This window comes from Eucyclogobius newberryi, unplaced genomic scaffold, assembly GCF_026437365.1.
Source record: "Eucyclogobius newberryi isolate DKJ021-1_F unplaced genomic scaffold, fEucNew1.0.hap1 SCAF_11, whole genome shotgun sequence".
NCBI lineage: Eukaryota > Metazoa > Chordata > Actinopteri > Gobiiformes > Gobiidae > Eucyclogobius > Eucyclogobius newberryi.
The window spans coordinates 21,895,872-21,910,006 of NW_027315735.1; the positions used below are offsets into that span (position 1 = coordinate 21,895,872).

Genomic DNA, 14,135 nt, shown 5'->3' on the forward strand with positions numbered 1-14,135 from the left:
CCGTTTACTTGCAGTGCATCTCCTTCATCATAATGTCGCTTCTCAAACAGCCGTCTCATACTGGCATTTAAGCTACAAATTTCTCTCCATTTCCGTCTGATACATCTGAGCCCAAAGCATATGGACCATCAATCTCCATCTGAAAGCATCCTGCTGTGGCTTAAAAGCATTTTTCTGCCCTGGTCTAATAACCCCACAAATGAGTATTGTACTTATTTATCTCGTCTATTGACCGAATAAAACCTTTGGATGGAGTGAATGCCTTTTCTCGCGCTGCAATGATTTCCCCTCAGTAATAGGAGTGGTTGGGAGAATAATTGCAAAGTTGCTTCGGATACGGCAAATGATCAATGCTTTTATCAGTTTGGAATGGAACGCAAAATGCAACTCAAGAAAATAATACCGGTGGGTGTTTTGTGTCGAGGAGGTCATTTGCCATTGGGATGCAGCAACATGTTTCATTAAATTCTCAAAATGTGCGCCTGTGATGCACTATGTTAAAGATTGTTACAGTGAAAGTTTTTTCTAGTGATTTGTTTGCATCACATTGTAAAGTCAATAGCAATACAATCTAATACGGTGCCATTTTTATGTTTTTTTTTTCTTTTTTTGAATTTGTTAGCGTATACGCTTTATTTGGCACTCGTTTTCACTGAAAAATACTTCATTCTTTTCAATTTGTGACTAGAGATGTCAACATTCGAATCGTAATCACAATATAATCATAAGAACAAAAAGATAATAATCATGAGGATCGTAGGCATCAACAGTCAGTACCGGTAGTTTCAGTTCAATCTGTTCAGTTCAATTATTATTAGGCTTATAATAATAATAGGGTTACATTTTCATTCAGGAACTTTGACTTCGTAAAGCTTGTAAAGGATTTCACCGTTACACAAGTTTCATAGACAATTGTGAATAATTATGATTTTTCTTTTCTTTTTTGTAATTGTATTTGTTATTAGAACAACAAAACAATAGGATAACAACACAACAACAACAACAAAAACAGCAACAGGGCAAAAAATATCTGAATCAGAAAAGGTTTATAGCCATTGTCAATGAACAGAATTCACAAAGATAGGAACTTGTTTTGGTGATTCGGTGCAAAATAAAACAATGAACAGTGATGACATGATAAAACAACCACTATAAGTCAAAAAGAAAAAAATATTTAAATATATAAATTTGGATATAGGATAAAAATGAAAAATAGGCTTACTATGTACACAAAATGTACAGTTGAATTTACAAACGTAGTGCAGAACTAGTCCCTCTTCCACGAGGCGTGGACAGCCGATTAGTCCTGCCACGTATTAATCATAGAACGCACCTATTGCTCACCTGCAGCCGCGTGCGGCTCGTCCCCATGAGCTGACTCAGAAGAGACGTAAATCTACGGGAGACGAGAGATGCGATGCGATCCGTCGCGCTCATAAACAAACGCACTTTGCTTTTTTGTGCGTCCGGGGGCACGGACGGGGGGAGTGCGCATGCGCACTTCCGCCTGAGTTCTCAAAACGGCGAAAAATCGTCCATTACGCCTTTAAGTTTAAGTTTTTCATTGTGCATATGTATATTGTAACATAGTCAGAGTAATTTTTTGTGAGGGCCTTCTTCCCAGGTGATGTTTTCACAATAACCGTAACATTAAACATTGATGTTGTGACATCCTTACTTGTGTCACGTGATACCAAATATTGGTTTGTAAATTATAAAATATATTTTTCAATACAATGTGTTATATTGTCAAATAGCTTGATGACCACAACACAGACTCCTGCAGAGGTCAAATGGGCCAGTCCAAAACTCATGTTCCGAAAACCAAAATATTCTGTGATTTAACTGGATAATCATGGTAACAGCACTAGAGCTTTGTGGCTCTAAATTTGCTTGAAATTTAACAACCTTAGGAGACCTCCTTCTTAGATAAAACAAAGTGGCAATTTACCTGAACACAAAGCACTTGTTTAGCAAACTTCCTTTTACGTGACTCTTTCAAAGCAAAGGACACACATCCTTTTTAAAGGGACTGTCAGTCGTGCAGAGCAGCAGCCTGCTGTAAGTGCCCGTATCGCCAGGGGAGCGGCTCTACCTGATAAGCAGAGGTGCTCTCCCTCTGACACATCTGTCCGCCTGATGAGCCAAGTGTCACAGCCGCCCAAAGTGCTGGATGGAGTGCATCAATAAACGACTTTAATCCCCTCCTGGGACCAATGTCCTGCCTCTAATAAGGGATCGTCTTACAGCACTGGCAGTAAGCACGCAGCTAAAAGGAACTTGGCATGGGCCAGTGCAGTAGGATGGAGCTAACATGGGGAATTATAGTACACAGGTAACAGGCTGTAAATCACTTCAAACCGGCTGGTGTCTTAATTGCTTGACTGAAGTAAAGTTCCCTCTTTCTCTTTCCTTCTTACGACCTCTAAACTGAAGGTACTTTAGCATTGCTTGAAATTTAAGTGACCACTGATCTGTTTGCCCAGTTTTACACGTTAAAGCTGTATGATAGGTTTTCTTAACCTTGTGGCAGTATTTGTCATGATAAACCCACGAGTATGGCACATAGTTAACAAAACATACAGATATAGCACATTTGTAAGAAGGGAGTGTCTGCAGAGCCGCGGCACGCGGCCGAAAAAGCCTTGTTATTTTTGCGCCGGCCGCTATTTGACCGCGTTTTAGCGCCGTTTTAGACCGCGCCAGGTTAAGGTTAGGGTTAGGATTAAGGTTAAGGTTAAGGTTAAGGTTAAGGTTAAGGTTAGGGTTAGGGTTAGGGTTAGCCATGAGGCTATAACGGGATATAAGGGAAATGCCGCTTTCCCTGAAACTCTCCAGCCACGGCCTTGTAAGAAATAAACCAACTTTCTTGTCTTGTTTTCGGATGTTTTAGAATTGAAAACTTTCTAATCTCTAATTTTGCTTTTTGTATTTGGCAAAAAAATAACATCATATTGCTGCCCATATGAACCAACCCCATATTTTCATCATAATGTAAAATAAAATTTTGGCATAAACATTTGGTATAAAATAACTATAATTAAACCACATTTTCAGATTTCAAAACTATTATTGATTCAGTCCAAGCATGGATACATAAAGGACATTCTTTGGGCGTGTACCTTTCTCATTCACTGCTTTAATTTGTGGTTTGTGAAGCCTAACAGACAATAGATATGTAAGTAAGAATAAAGCCTCTTTTATTGTTTCCCAGAGCAATAGATGTTTACTTCTCAAACACGTATTCTGTTTGAATATTTCTGGCACTTTTACCGCGCCCCCGCTCTTACATCCACCTCTGCTCCAGACACTTGCCAGACACAAGAGGAAACAGAACATAGTTGTGCGCTAGCTTGTGCAGAAGGACGAGTGGGTTGCTAGCATCCACAGGGGAAGATCCAATGAGTGTTCTAGCCAGAGTGACCCTAATTAACCACACATTATCTTCAGGCTGAAGAGAGGATTAGGGCCCCGGGCTCTGGACCCTGCAGGGTCCTCGTGTCCCCAAGACAGAGGGCTAAAAGCACTCTTCACATTCTGCCTTTAAACAAGAGGCGCACTGGGGAAGGGTGAGAGGTAGACATGTAGCCTAAAGTCTATGTTGCAGGTCAGGACCTTTCTATAATGAGCGAATAAACACCGCAAATAGAAGCGAGAGAAAAAAACCTGTGTGGCACTCTTGTTGGGAGATAGATACACATACTGTACATTCATCTATTGCTCGTTGCATTTCTCTAATAACGTAGCATCTAACTATGATTTATTATTGAAACTGGGATAAGACTTTAATGTCCATTAAAGTACTTTCATCCGCACAAATTTAAATTCACAATGTTTATATATAAGTGTGTTTCTTGCAGTGATGATGAGCTGATACCAATATCTGGTATTTGGCTTGCTTAAGATCCATAGTAAGACCCACAAATGTATCACGAAAGACAAATTCTCTTTTCACTTCAATAAAACAGAATGTATTCATCTTGGATATAAAATAGTTTGTGGGTTAATTGTGCAAACATACAGCCATAGCTTTTATTTCCAACTTCATTCTGTTCAAAAAGTCGGCGTAATCCCTCATTTGTCCAGGAGTGATCCATTGTAGAAAAAGGTTCAGTTGTAGTCATCTGGACTCTCAATCTGTGGATCTAGTCCGAGAACTCGGTTTCTAATCCTACTCTGAGTATGCCTTGTCCTCCAGGCAAAAAGTTGATCTTTGAGTGTCTGCGTGATGTCAAGCAGGCACTATATGTTCTTGTATTTCACATATTTTTTATTATATTTTCCATGATTTTCCATTTTGCCAGTTTCAACTCCTTAACGCTTCAACCGATTTCAACAAGTTATACCTCATTATGATTGCTTTCACAGTAGTACGCGTGCTATTACTTTTGACATTTGAAAAACTTGTACTTTTTACAGAATTAGCAAAAGTATTAGTACTCCATTTAGGCAGTTTCAACTCCTTAACGCTTTAACCGATTTCAACAAGTTATACCTCATTACGATCGCTTTCACAGTAGTACGTGTGCTATTACTTTTGACATTTGAACAACTTGTACTTTTTGCAGAATCCTCAAAAGTATTAGTACTTTTTCCCCATTTAAAATGAATTTGGGCATTATGAGTGTCAGCGGAATTCTTTAGACTTTATTCCTTAGGCTTTATTCTTTAGAATTTTGGGACGGAGCCAGTTGAGCGAGAGAGAGCGAGAGAGAGAGCAAGAGAGAGAGAGAGAGAGGGGGGGAGAGGGGACGAGGGAGAGAGAGGGAGGGAGAGGGAGAGACGCAGACACTCCCATTGCTGATTTTCTAGTTCACTGTGATATAGCGCTTTTCTACTCAAATAACTTTACATCAAGGAACCACTCATTCACACATTTTACGCAGACATTAAGCCCAAGGACACAATGGCAGTATTGGTCTGAGGCAGCTGCAATCGCACCGTCTCTGGGCCAGGATCTGACCTCTGGATCAGAAGACGAGCACCCTGCCACTGAGAGTCCCATCTGTAGTTTATTTTCACACAAACCAAGTCTATATGCTTTATTCTGTTAGCTATTACGATTGATAATGATATCAAAATGTTTGTCTTATATAACATATTAATATAAGATGATTTTGAATGCCACTCTGTACATAGCCTTCCTCATCTCGTGTTCACCTGCTGTTTGAATAAATTGAAGTTGGAGAAGGGCATCATTATTCCACTGAAAGATAATGAGCTAATTTCCCTTTTTGACATTACAAATCCCATACAATCAGCACTTGAACATGCTGACAGGTTGTATTATATGTGGTGCACTGCATTAGACCTGGTGCATAGTCAAATATTGGCACAGTAACGTGGGAGTGTTCTTTCTTTGATGCAGTGGCCTCTAATATACAGACTCAGAGTGAAGATGGAGCCTGGTATTTGTGTAGGAAACAGTTGTGACACAGCTCATTACAGATGACAGACGAGCGCATCAACACCACCATTAACACAAGACGAGCAGACATAGAGCAGAGAGTGTTGACAAAGTGGAAGCGATCAGAAAACCTGCCTTTTCTTTGATATTGTTATTACCAGTGTTATGAGCCAGTGGATTATCATTTTAAGATTTACACAAGAATGTCTTTACACAGACACTCAAGTGCCTTTCTTGAGAGAAAAAAACATATTTTGCTTGAGTAAACAATTTCACTCAGTTTGATCATTAAATTTGGACTGACGCTACAACAATTTACTTTTGCATGAATAGAGAAGTTGGAAACTTGTGCACGGTATTTTTGAGAGTGTTGCTCTTTGAAAGTTTCCTGATATAATCACATTATGCAATAGTCTATAGAATGTCTTGCTGTACCTACCTCTGTCTGTGTCATAGAGGTAGACAAACTTCTGCCACTTATAGTGGGACAGCAGGCTCAGGACGGCCCCGCGGAGGGCAGGTCTCATCTGGATGACAAACTGCACCTCATTGTCGGTGGGGTAGCTGGGCGTGACAAAGGAGGTGTGCAGCGCTCCGCAGAACGATGTCAGCGTGTTCATGGACTTCTTATCGTAAAATCCGAAGATGGCGTAGACTCCGCGTGAGAACTGGGAGCAAACTGCACAGACAGCACAAAGACAGAAAGAGATATTAGTGCAGTGACAGCGGTCAGCAGATACATGCATGTGTAGGAAGCCCCTTTGCCTTTGGAGAGCAGCCAATCAATGGAGGTGTTTGACCCATTCATAATGAGCAATTTCACACTAATGTGACTTTAATTGCAGGGAATAATGTGTGCAAATGCTCCAGTGATCTGCACAAGTTGTAAGAAAAAGTTAAGGCCAATGAACCTCATTCAAGAAGGTTTTCTTTAAGAAGATGCTGAGAGATTCTTGACGTGCTCTTAAGAACACAAATTCCTTCTTAAAATCAAGAACGTGCAGCTACGAGCACCACGTAACTCATTTACATGTTGATTTACATTAAGATGAATAAGTATTTGCTAAGAAACACCCTCTAAACTTCCACCGGAGCGAGGAGGGAAAAAAGAGAACGAGGAAGTTGCTCTTCTATATCAGTATTTTACAACTTCAGCAGCAATTAAAAATGTCCAAACACTCATGAGCACAGTCAGAGGAAGCAGTTTTAAGTCAACAAGAAAATGAAATAAGGTTTGATCTGCTGTTTCTGTGCTCCCCCTGCAAATAACGAGGGCAGGAGCGGGGCAGGGGGGGCGATCAAGCCCTACTATTATCAATCCAATCTAATTTTGATATGCATTATTTTTTTTTAATATATCATGTGATAATATTCTAAAACAGCGGTGCTTCTGACTCTTCATAGGATTTGTTAAGAAATAATTTTGTGAATGGCAAAAAACTTTGGAAGAAGAAGTACAAATTTGTGCGTAAAAACGCTTCATGAATGAGGCTCAATGATTTTAGATTTAGTGCTTGGAGTTGAGAATCAGTGGGTTTTCGATGTCTGCAAATCACTTACAAATCCTGTCTAATTGCATAGATTTACTGTATTGAATACATTCATTCAAATACACTCAAAAGCACTTTGTGATTTCCACATGGGCCGGCTATATTTACGTTTTATTCATGCACAACAATCAAGACCTATTATACTTTATGTCTGTTATACAGGACGGAATATAACTGATCATTTACACCATATTATTTGAGGCAAAATGTCTAAGTGGTGGTCTCTATAACACATGATTTTTGGTCTGAAGTGAGAGCGTCTCTGGTTTAATCAAGCACCTGTAAACACTCGGCGGATCATGAGGACCAGATTGACTATAGAAGATACACCAGCAACTATATGTTTAATCAGTACTCTCTGTCTCATATACAGCAATAAACCTTTAATTAATACATTTGCTTACTACATTTACTTTACATAACATGTGCCCCAAAAGCAGTGAATATTCATTTTATAAAAAATGTGTATAAGCTAAAGCGCTTGGCTACTGACATTACTACTACAAGTTTGCCTTTTTAAAGAAGAACAATGTAACATTTCTGGTGGACGGGTCCGATGTTTTTGCTTTGCCTGGAATGTTTCACAGGCATTGAACTTATTACAGGTGTTTTTATTATTTGAAAATAACTCAAAATACATACATTATTTCTGAGCAGTGTTGCCTCTCCACAGATCCGACCTATAACTTGGCCTGGTGGTGTCAAATGCTTGTCTCCATGGAGATATATAGTGGACCCTCTCACCAGAACAGCTACATAGTGCACCTTTAAATTCTACTAGGCAGTGGTGGACTCAGATTTGAATGAACTGACTTTTAACTTCTCAGAGTACATTACATAAATGTCTTCTAAACCCACTGAATTAGAGACTCAGTGGGATTAGCTCTATTTTATTTAACACTATGCCTCCCATATCTGCTCCCATACACCTTTACCCTGCTTTCTGAGTTGGCTCTCACATCCGCACATCCACAAGCACACACGGAGCCCAGATAAGTGAATCAACACACGGACAGTGCTATTGTGCTCCACTGCTGCAGGGTGAGAGCTGCAATCTTCACCACTGAATACAACATGAGCCGTAGGACTCCTAGTGGCACAAGGAGGACATTTTTTTCTACCCACTCTTAATTTGGGCCACTGGTGCTGACACAAAACCTATCCTTGGGGTCATCCAAACTGGCAACCTCTTTGTCTGTGCTCAGCTGCCCTGTGCCTCTTTGAGCTGCAGAAACAGATCGGCCCTTCTCTGTCATCAGCATCTCCCTCTGAGGCTGCTCCAGTCTTGCGCACAAGTCTTCTCAGGGTCACCGCCGTAATGCAGAGGAGAGGGATGCGAGATGAGTACGTGGCTTCAAGGCGAGGGGGAAAACTCCTGGGAGGTGCACAGATAAGACTCTACGAACAGCAGATGTGTCGGCACGATGCACTTTGCCCTCAGACTGAAGATATCCCAGGCTAACCCTTTCAACAACGAGGTTAGACACTTTTACTGGGAATTTGCATAATGAAAGGAAATAGGATTGTCAAAAAAATTATACCTGCATACTAACTGATTTAAAAAAATAAAAAAATGAAGAAAATTAAATGTGACTTTTCTTTTTTCGTCTTAGTCTGGTCTTGTTCTATATCCGACAGAAAATTACATTACTGTCAAAAAGGTTTATTTGTAGAACAGGAAAAAACACATTGAAATCAGAAAGACAAGACAGAAATCACAGAACAATTTAAGACATAGAATAAAAGAGCGCAAACAAAATTATTCACAGTTAAAAAAAAAGTATTTGTTTTGTATTTTATATATAAAAGAGTATTTTTCTTATTATCATAATGGAACCAATGTGTCAACACATATGACCATTCCTAAGGCAATGGTCATAATTTATCATAATTTTGAAACCCATGGATAGGTAATATATCTGTTATATCTGTTATATCTGTGCTGTATCCAGTCCTATATCTGTTATATCTGTGCTGTATCCAGTCCTATATCTGTTATATCTGTTATATCTGTTAAATCTGTGCTGTATCCAGCCCTATATCTTTTATATCTGTGCTGTATCCAGTCCTATATCTGTTACATCTGTTATATCTGTGCTGTATCCAGTCCTTTATCAAATCAAATCAAATCAATTTATTTTTGTAAGGCCCAAAATCACAACAACAGTTGCCTCTGTTATATATGTTATATCTGTGCTGTATCCAGTCCTATATCTGTTATATCTGTTATATCTGTGCTGTATCCAGTCCTATATCTGTTATATCTGTTATATCTGTGCTGTATCCAGTCCTTTATCAAATCAAATCAAATCAATTTATTTTTGTAAGGCCCAAAATCACAACAACAGTTGCCTCTGTTATATCTGTTATATCTGTGCTGTATCCAGCCCTATATCTGTTATATCTGTTATATCTGTGCTGTATCCAGTCCTATATCTGTTATATCTGTTATATCTGTGCTGTATCCAGTCCTATATCTGTTAAATCTGTGCTGTATCCAGTCCTATATCTGTTATATCTGTGCTGTATCCAGTCCTATATCTGTTAAATCTGTGCTGTATCCAGTCCTATATCTGTTATATCTGTGCTGTATCCAGTCCTATATCTGTTAAATCTGTTATATCTGTGCTGTATCCAGCCCTATATCTGTTATATCTGTGCTGTATCCAGTCCTATATCTGTTATAACTGTTATATCTGTGCTGTATCCAGTCCTATATCTGTTATATCTGTTATATCTGTGCTGTATCCAGCCCTATATCTGTTATATCTGTGCTGTATCCAGCCCTATATCTGTTATATCTGTGCTGTATCCAGTCCTATATCTGTTAAATCTGTGCTGTATCCAGTCCTATATCTGTTATATCTGTTATATCTGTGCTGTATCCAGTCCTATATCTGTTATATCTGTTATATCTGTGCTGTATCCAGTCCTATATCTTTTATATCTGTGCTGTATCCAGTCCTATATCTGTTATAACTGTTATATCTGTGCTGTATCCAGTCCTATATCTGTTATATCTGTTATATCTGTGCTGTATCCAGTCCTATATCTGTTATAACTGTGCTGTATCCAGTCCTATATCTGTTATAACTGTTATATCTGTGCTGTATCCAGCCCTATATCTGTTATATCTGTTATATCTGTGCTGTATCCAGTCCTATATCTTTTATATCTGTGCTGTATCCAGTCCTATATCTGTAATATCTGTTATATCTGTGCTGTATCCAGTCCTATATCTTTTATATCTGTGCTGTATCCAGTCCTATATCTGTTATATCTGTTAAATCTGTGCTGTATCCAGCCCTATATCTTTTATATCTGTGCTGTATCCAGTCCTATATCTGTTACATCTGTTATATCTGTGCTGTATCCAGTCCTTTATCAAATCAAATCAAATCAATTTATTTTTGTAAGGCCCAAAATCACAACAACAGTTGCCTCTGTTATATATGTTATATCTGTGCTGTATCCAGTCCTATATCTGTTATATCTGTTATATCTGTGCTGTATCCAGTCCTATATCTGTTATATCTGTTATATCTGTGCTGTATCCAGTCCTATATCTGTTATATCTGTGCTGTATCCAGTCCAATATCTGTTAAATCTGTTATATCTGTGCTGTATCCAGCCCTATATCTGTTATCTCTGTGCTGTATCCAGTCCTATATCTGTTATAACTGTGCTGTATCCAGTCCTATATCTGTTATATCTGTTATATCTGTGCTGTATCCAGTCCTATATCTGTTATATCTGTGCTGTATCCAGCCCTATATCTGTTATCTCTGTGCTGTATCCAGTCCTATATCTGTTATAACTGTGCTGTATCCAGTCCTATATCTGTTATATCTGTTATATCTGTGCTGTATCCAGTCCTATATCTGTTATAACTGTGCTGTATCCAGTCCTATATCTGTTATAACTGTGCTGTATCCAGTCCTATATCTGTTATATCTGTTATATCTGTGCTGTATCCAGTCCTATATCTTTTATATCTGTGCTGTATCCAGTCCTATATCTGTTATAACTGTTATATCTGTGCTGTATCCAGTCCTATATCTGTTATATCTGTTATAACTGTGTTGTATCCAGTCCTATATCTGTTATAACTGTTATATCTGTGCTGTATCCAGCCCTATATCTGTTATATCTGTTATATCTGTGCTGTATCCAGTCCTATATCTGTTATAACTGTGCTGTATCCAGTCCTATATCTTTTATATCTGTGCTGTATCCAGTCCTATATCTGTTATATCTGTGCTGTATCCAGTCCTATATCTTTTATATCTGTGCTGTATCCAGTCCTATATCTGTTATATCTGTTAAATCTGTGCTGTATCCAGCCCTATATCTTTTATATCTGTGCTGTATCCAGTCCTATATCTGTTACATCTGTTATATCTGTGCTGTATCCAGTCCTTTATCAAATCAAATCAAATCAATTTATTTTTGTAAGGCCCAAAATCACAACAACAGTTGCCTCTGTTATATATGTTATATCTGTGCTGTATCCAGTCCTATATCTGTTATATTTGTTATATCCGTGCTGTATCCAGTCCAATATCTGTTATATCTGTGCTGTATCCAGTCCAATATCTGTTAAATCTGTTATATCTGTGCTGTATCCAGCCCTATATCTGTTATATCTGTTATATCTGTGCTGTATCCAGTCCTATATCTGTTATATCTGTGCTGTATCCAGTCCAATATCTGTTATATCTGTTATATCTGTGCTGTATCCAGTCCTATATCTGTTATAACTGTGCTGTATCCAGTCCTATATCTGTTATATCTGTGCTGTATCCAGTCCTATATCTGTTATATCTGTGCTGTATCCAGTCCTATATCTGTTATATCTGTGCTGTATCCAGTCCTATATCTGTTATAACTGTGCTGTATCCAGTCCTATATCTGTTATAACTGTTATATCTGTGCTGTATCCAGTCCTATATCTGTTATATCTGTTATATCTGTGCTGTATCCAGTCCTATATCTGTTATATCTGTGCTGTATCCAGTCCTATATCTGTTATAACTGTGCTGTATCCAGTCCTATATCTGTTACATCTGTTATATCTGTGCTGTATCCAGTCCTTTATCAAATCAAATCAAATCAAATCAATTTATTTTTGTAAGGCCCAAAATCACAACAACAGTTGCCTCTGTTATATATGTTATATCTGTGCTGTATCCAGTCCTATATCTGTTATATCTGTTATATCCGTGCTGTATCCAGTCCAATATCTGTTAAATCTGTTATATCTGTGCTGTATCCAGCCCTATATCTGTTATATCTGTGCTGTATCCAGTCCTATATCTGTTATAACTGTGCTGTATCCAGTCCTATATCTGTTATATCTGTGCTGTATCCAGTCCTATATCTGTTATATCTGTGCTGTATCCAGTCCTATATCTGTTATATCTGTGCTGTATCCAGTCCTATATCTGTTATAACTGTGCTGTATCCAGTCCTATATCTGTTATAACTGTGCTGTATCCAGTCCTATATCTGTTATATCTGTTATATCTGTGCTGTATCCAGCCCTATATCTGTTATATCTGTGCTGTATCCAGTCCTATATCTGTTATAACTGTGCTGTATCCAGTCATATATCTGTTAAATCTGTTATATCTGTGCTGTATCCAGTCCTATATCTGTTATAACTGTACTGTATCCAGTCCTATATCTGTTAAATCTGTTATATCTGTGCTGTATCCAGTCCTATATCTGTTATGTTATATCTGTGCACTATCCAGTCCTACATCTGAGACTTTTGAAGCTGCCCTATTGATTTTCAGTGTGAGTGCCCCAACATGCAGAACGCTGCTGTTTTCACACGCCTAATTACCATGACCGCTTTCTCCTGGTCAGCAACATTACAGCAACAGTACAGCCACATGACACAAGCTCGCCTGCTCCAGCTTCTCCGGCTGTTTACTCTGTTAAATTTAGATGCAACAGCACATTTTAATTTTAGCAGGCCTCAGGTGCTTACCCCGCAATGAACCATAATCAGCTGTTTTGCTGTTAGGTATTTAAAGTGAACCCCATTAGGGTTGTTAAAATAATTGACAAAATCCTTTAGCATAGCATGTTGACCTCATTGAGCCAAAATATAATAAAATAACATTGGATAATCTTGTTCGGTGTATAGTGCTTTCAACAATCTCAAAATATAGTTCAAATAATACTGTACTTTTCGGGCCATACAGCGTTCCTGAATAAAAGCCGCACACACGATGTACGAAGAAAATAGAACTTGTCAATAAACCGCTGGTGCCCACGTTGAATTATGACATATTTACTCTTTCTGTCTCGGTCTTGGAATGAAAGAATGTTTTATTTTTTTTTGTTCATAAGGCCATAGTTATTTTATTACTTGGTTTACTGATCCGCCGCACTTAGATGATGGATTTCTACAATATAAATAAAATAAATTATTATACCTTCTTAAAGTACCGCCGACAAAGCGAAATAGCATCAAATGAAATATAAAAAGCGGTGTTAAGTCAAAAGATAAGACTGCGTGAAGCAATTTTTCGTCAAAATCCTGCGTGAGTCAGGGACGAAGCGGCTCCGTCCCTGCCCGCGGCCCCGGGAGAGCATGAGAAGACACGCGCGCCCATTTCCTTGTCTGCTAGGCGCAGCGCAAACTCCTTTATATCGCAAATTCACATTTTAAACCCATTTACCACATTTTCTCAAGCGCGTTTTGCCGTGACTAAGGCTGCACACTTAGAAGCGTCTGTTCTACCGATGCAAAACACGCTTTCAAATTGAAATTATATTTATATTTCGCCCGTCTGTTCAATATATTTCATTTAAAAATCCAAGTAATAAAATAACTGCGGCCTAATCGTGAATAATAAATGTGTTTCCTCTTGCAATAATCGTAGCACTAAAATTCGATATTGTGATGTCCCTAGTACAGATTATTGTCCTGTCCAATGCTTTAAAAGTATTAATATCCTGCTCCTTCTGCACTTTAGTCCTCACCACTTTATTTGACCTCTTCTTTTGTTCCCTGTCTTTTTCCTGGGCCATCTGGTCATCCCCTTAAGCATGCGCCCGCTCCAATGCAGTCACCTGTTTCGCTCCCTCTCTCTCTCCACCTGAGTGCCTCTCTCCTCCCCCCTCTCAGACTGTTTCCCCCATAATATCGGCCCGCTCCATCAGTG

At 38.7% G+C, this 14,135-nt stretch overlaps 1 protein-coding gene across 4 annotated transcripts in view; it reads right to left on the bottom strand.

Moving 5' to 3' along the window:
- The window catches only part of gria3b (glutamate receptor, ionotropic, AMPA 3b), a 100,951-nt gene that overhangs the window by 62,415 nt on the left and 24,401 nt on the right, over positions 1–14,135 (bottom strand). For all 4 annotated transcript variants that reach the window (XR_011925924.1, XM_072438048.1, XM_072438055.1 and 1 more), the window contains exon 3: positions 5,847–6,086. Coding sequence is in view for 3 of the 4 variants with exons in the window: in XM_072438048.1 (XP_072294149.1) it covers positions 5,847–6,086 (240 nt within the window). In the remaining variant the exon portion in view is untranslated. The remainder of the gene's footprint in view (positions 1–5,846; positions 6,087–14,135) is intronic.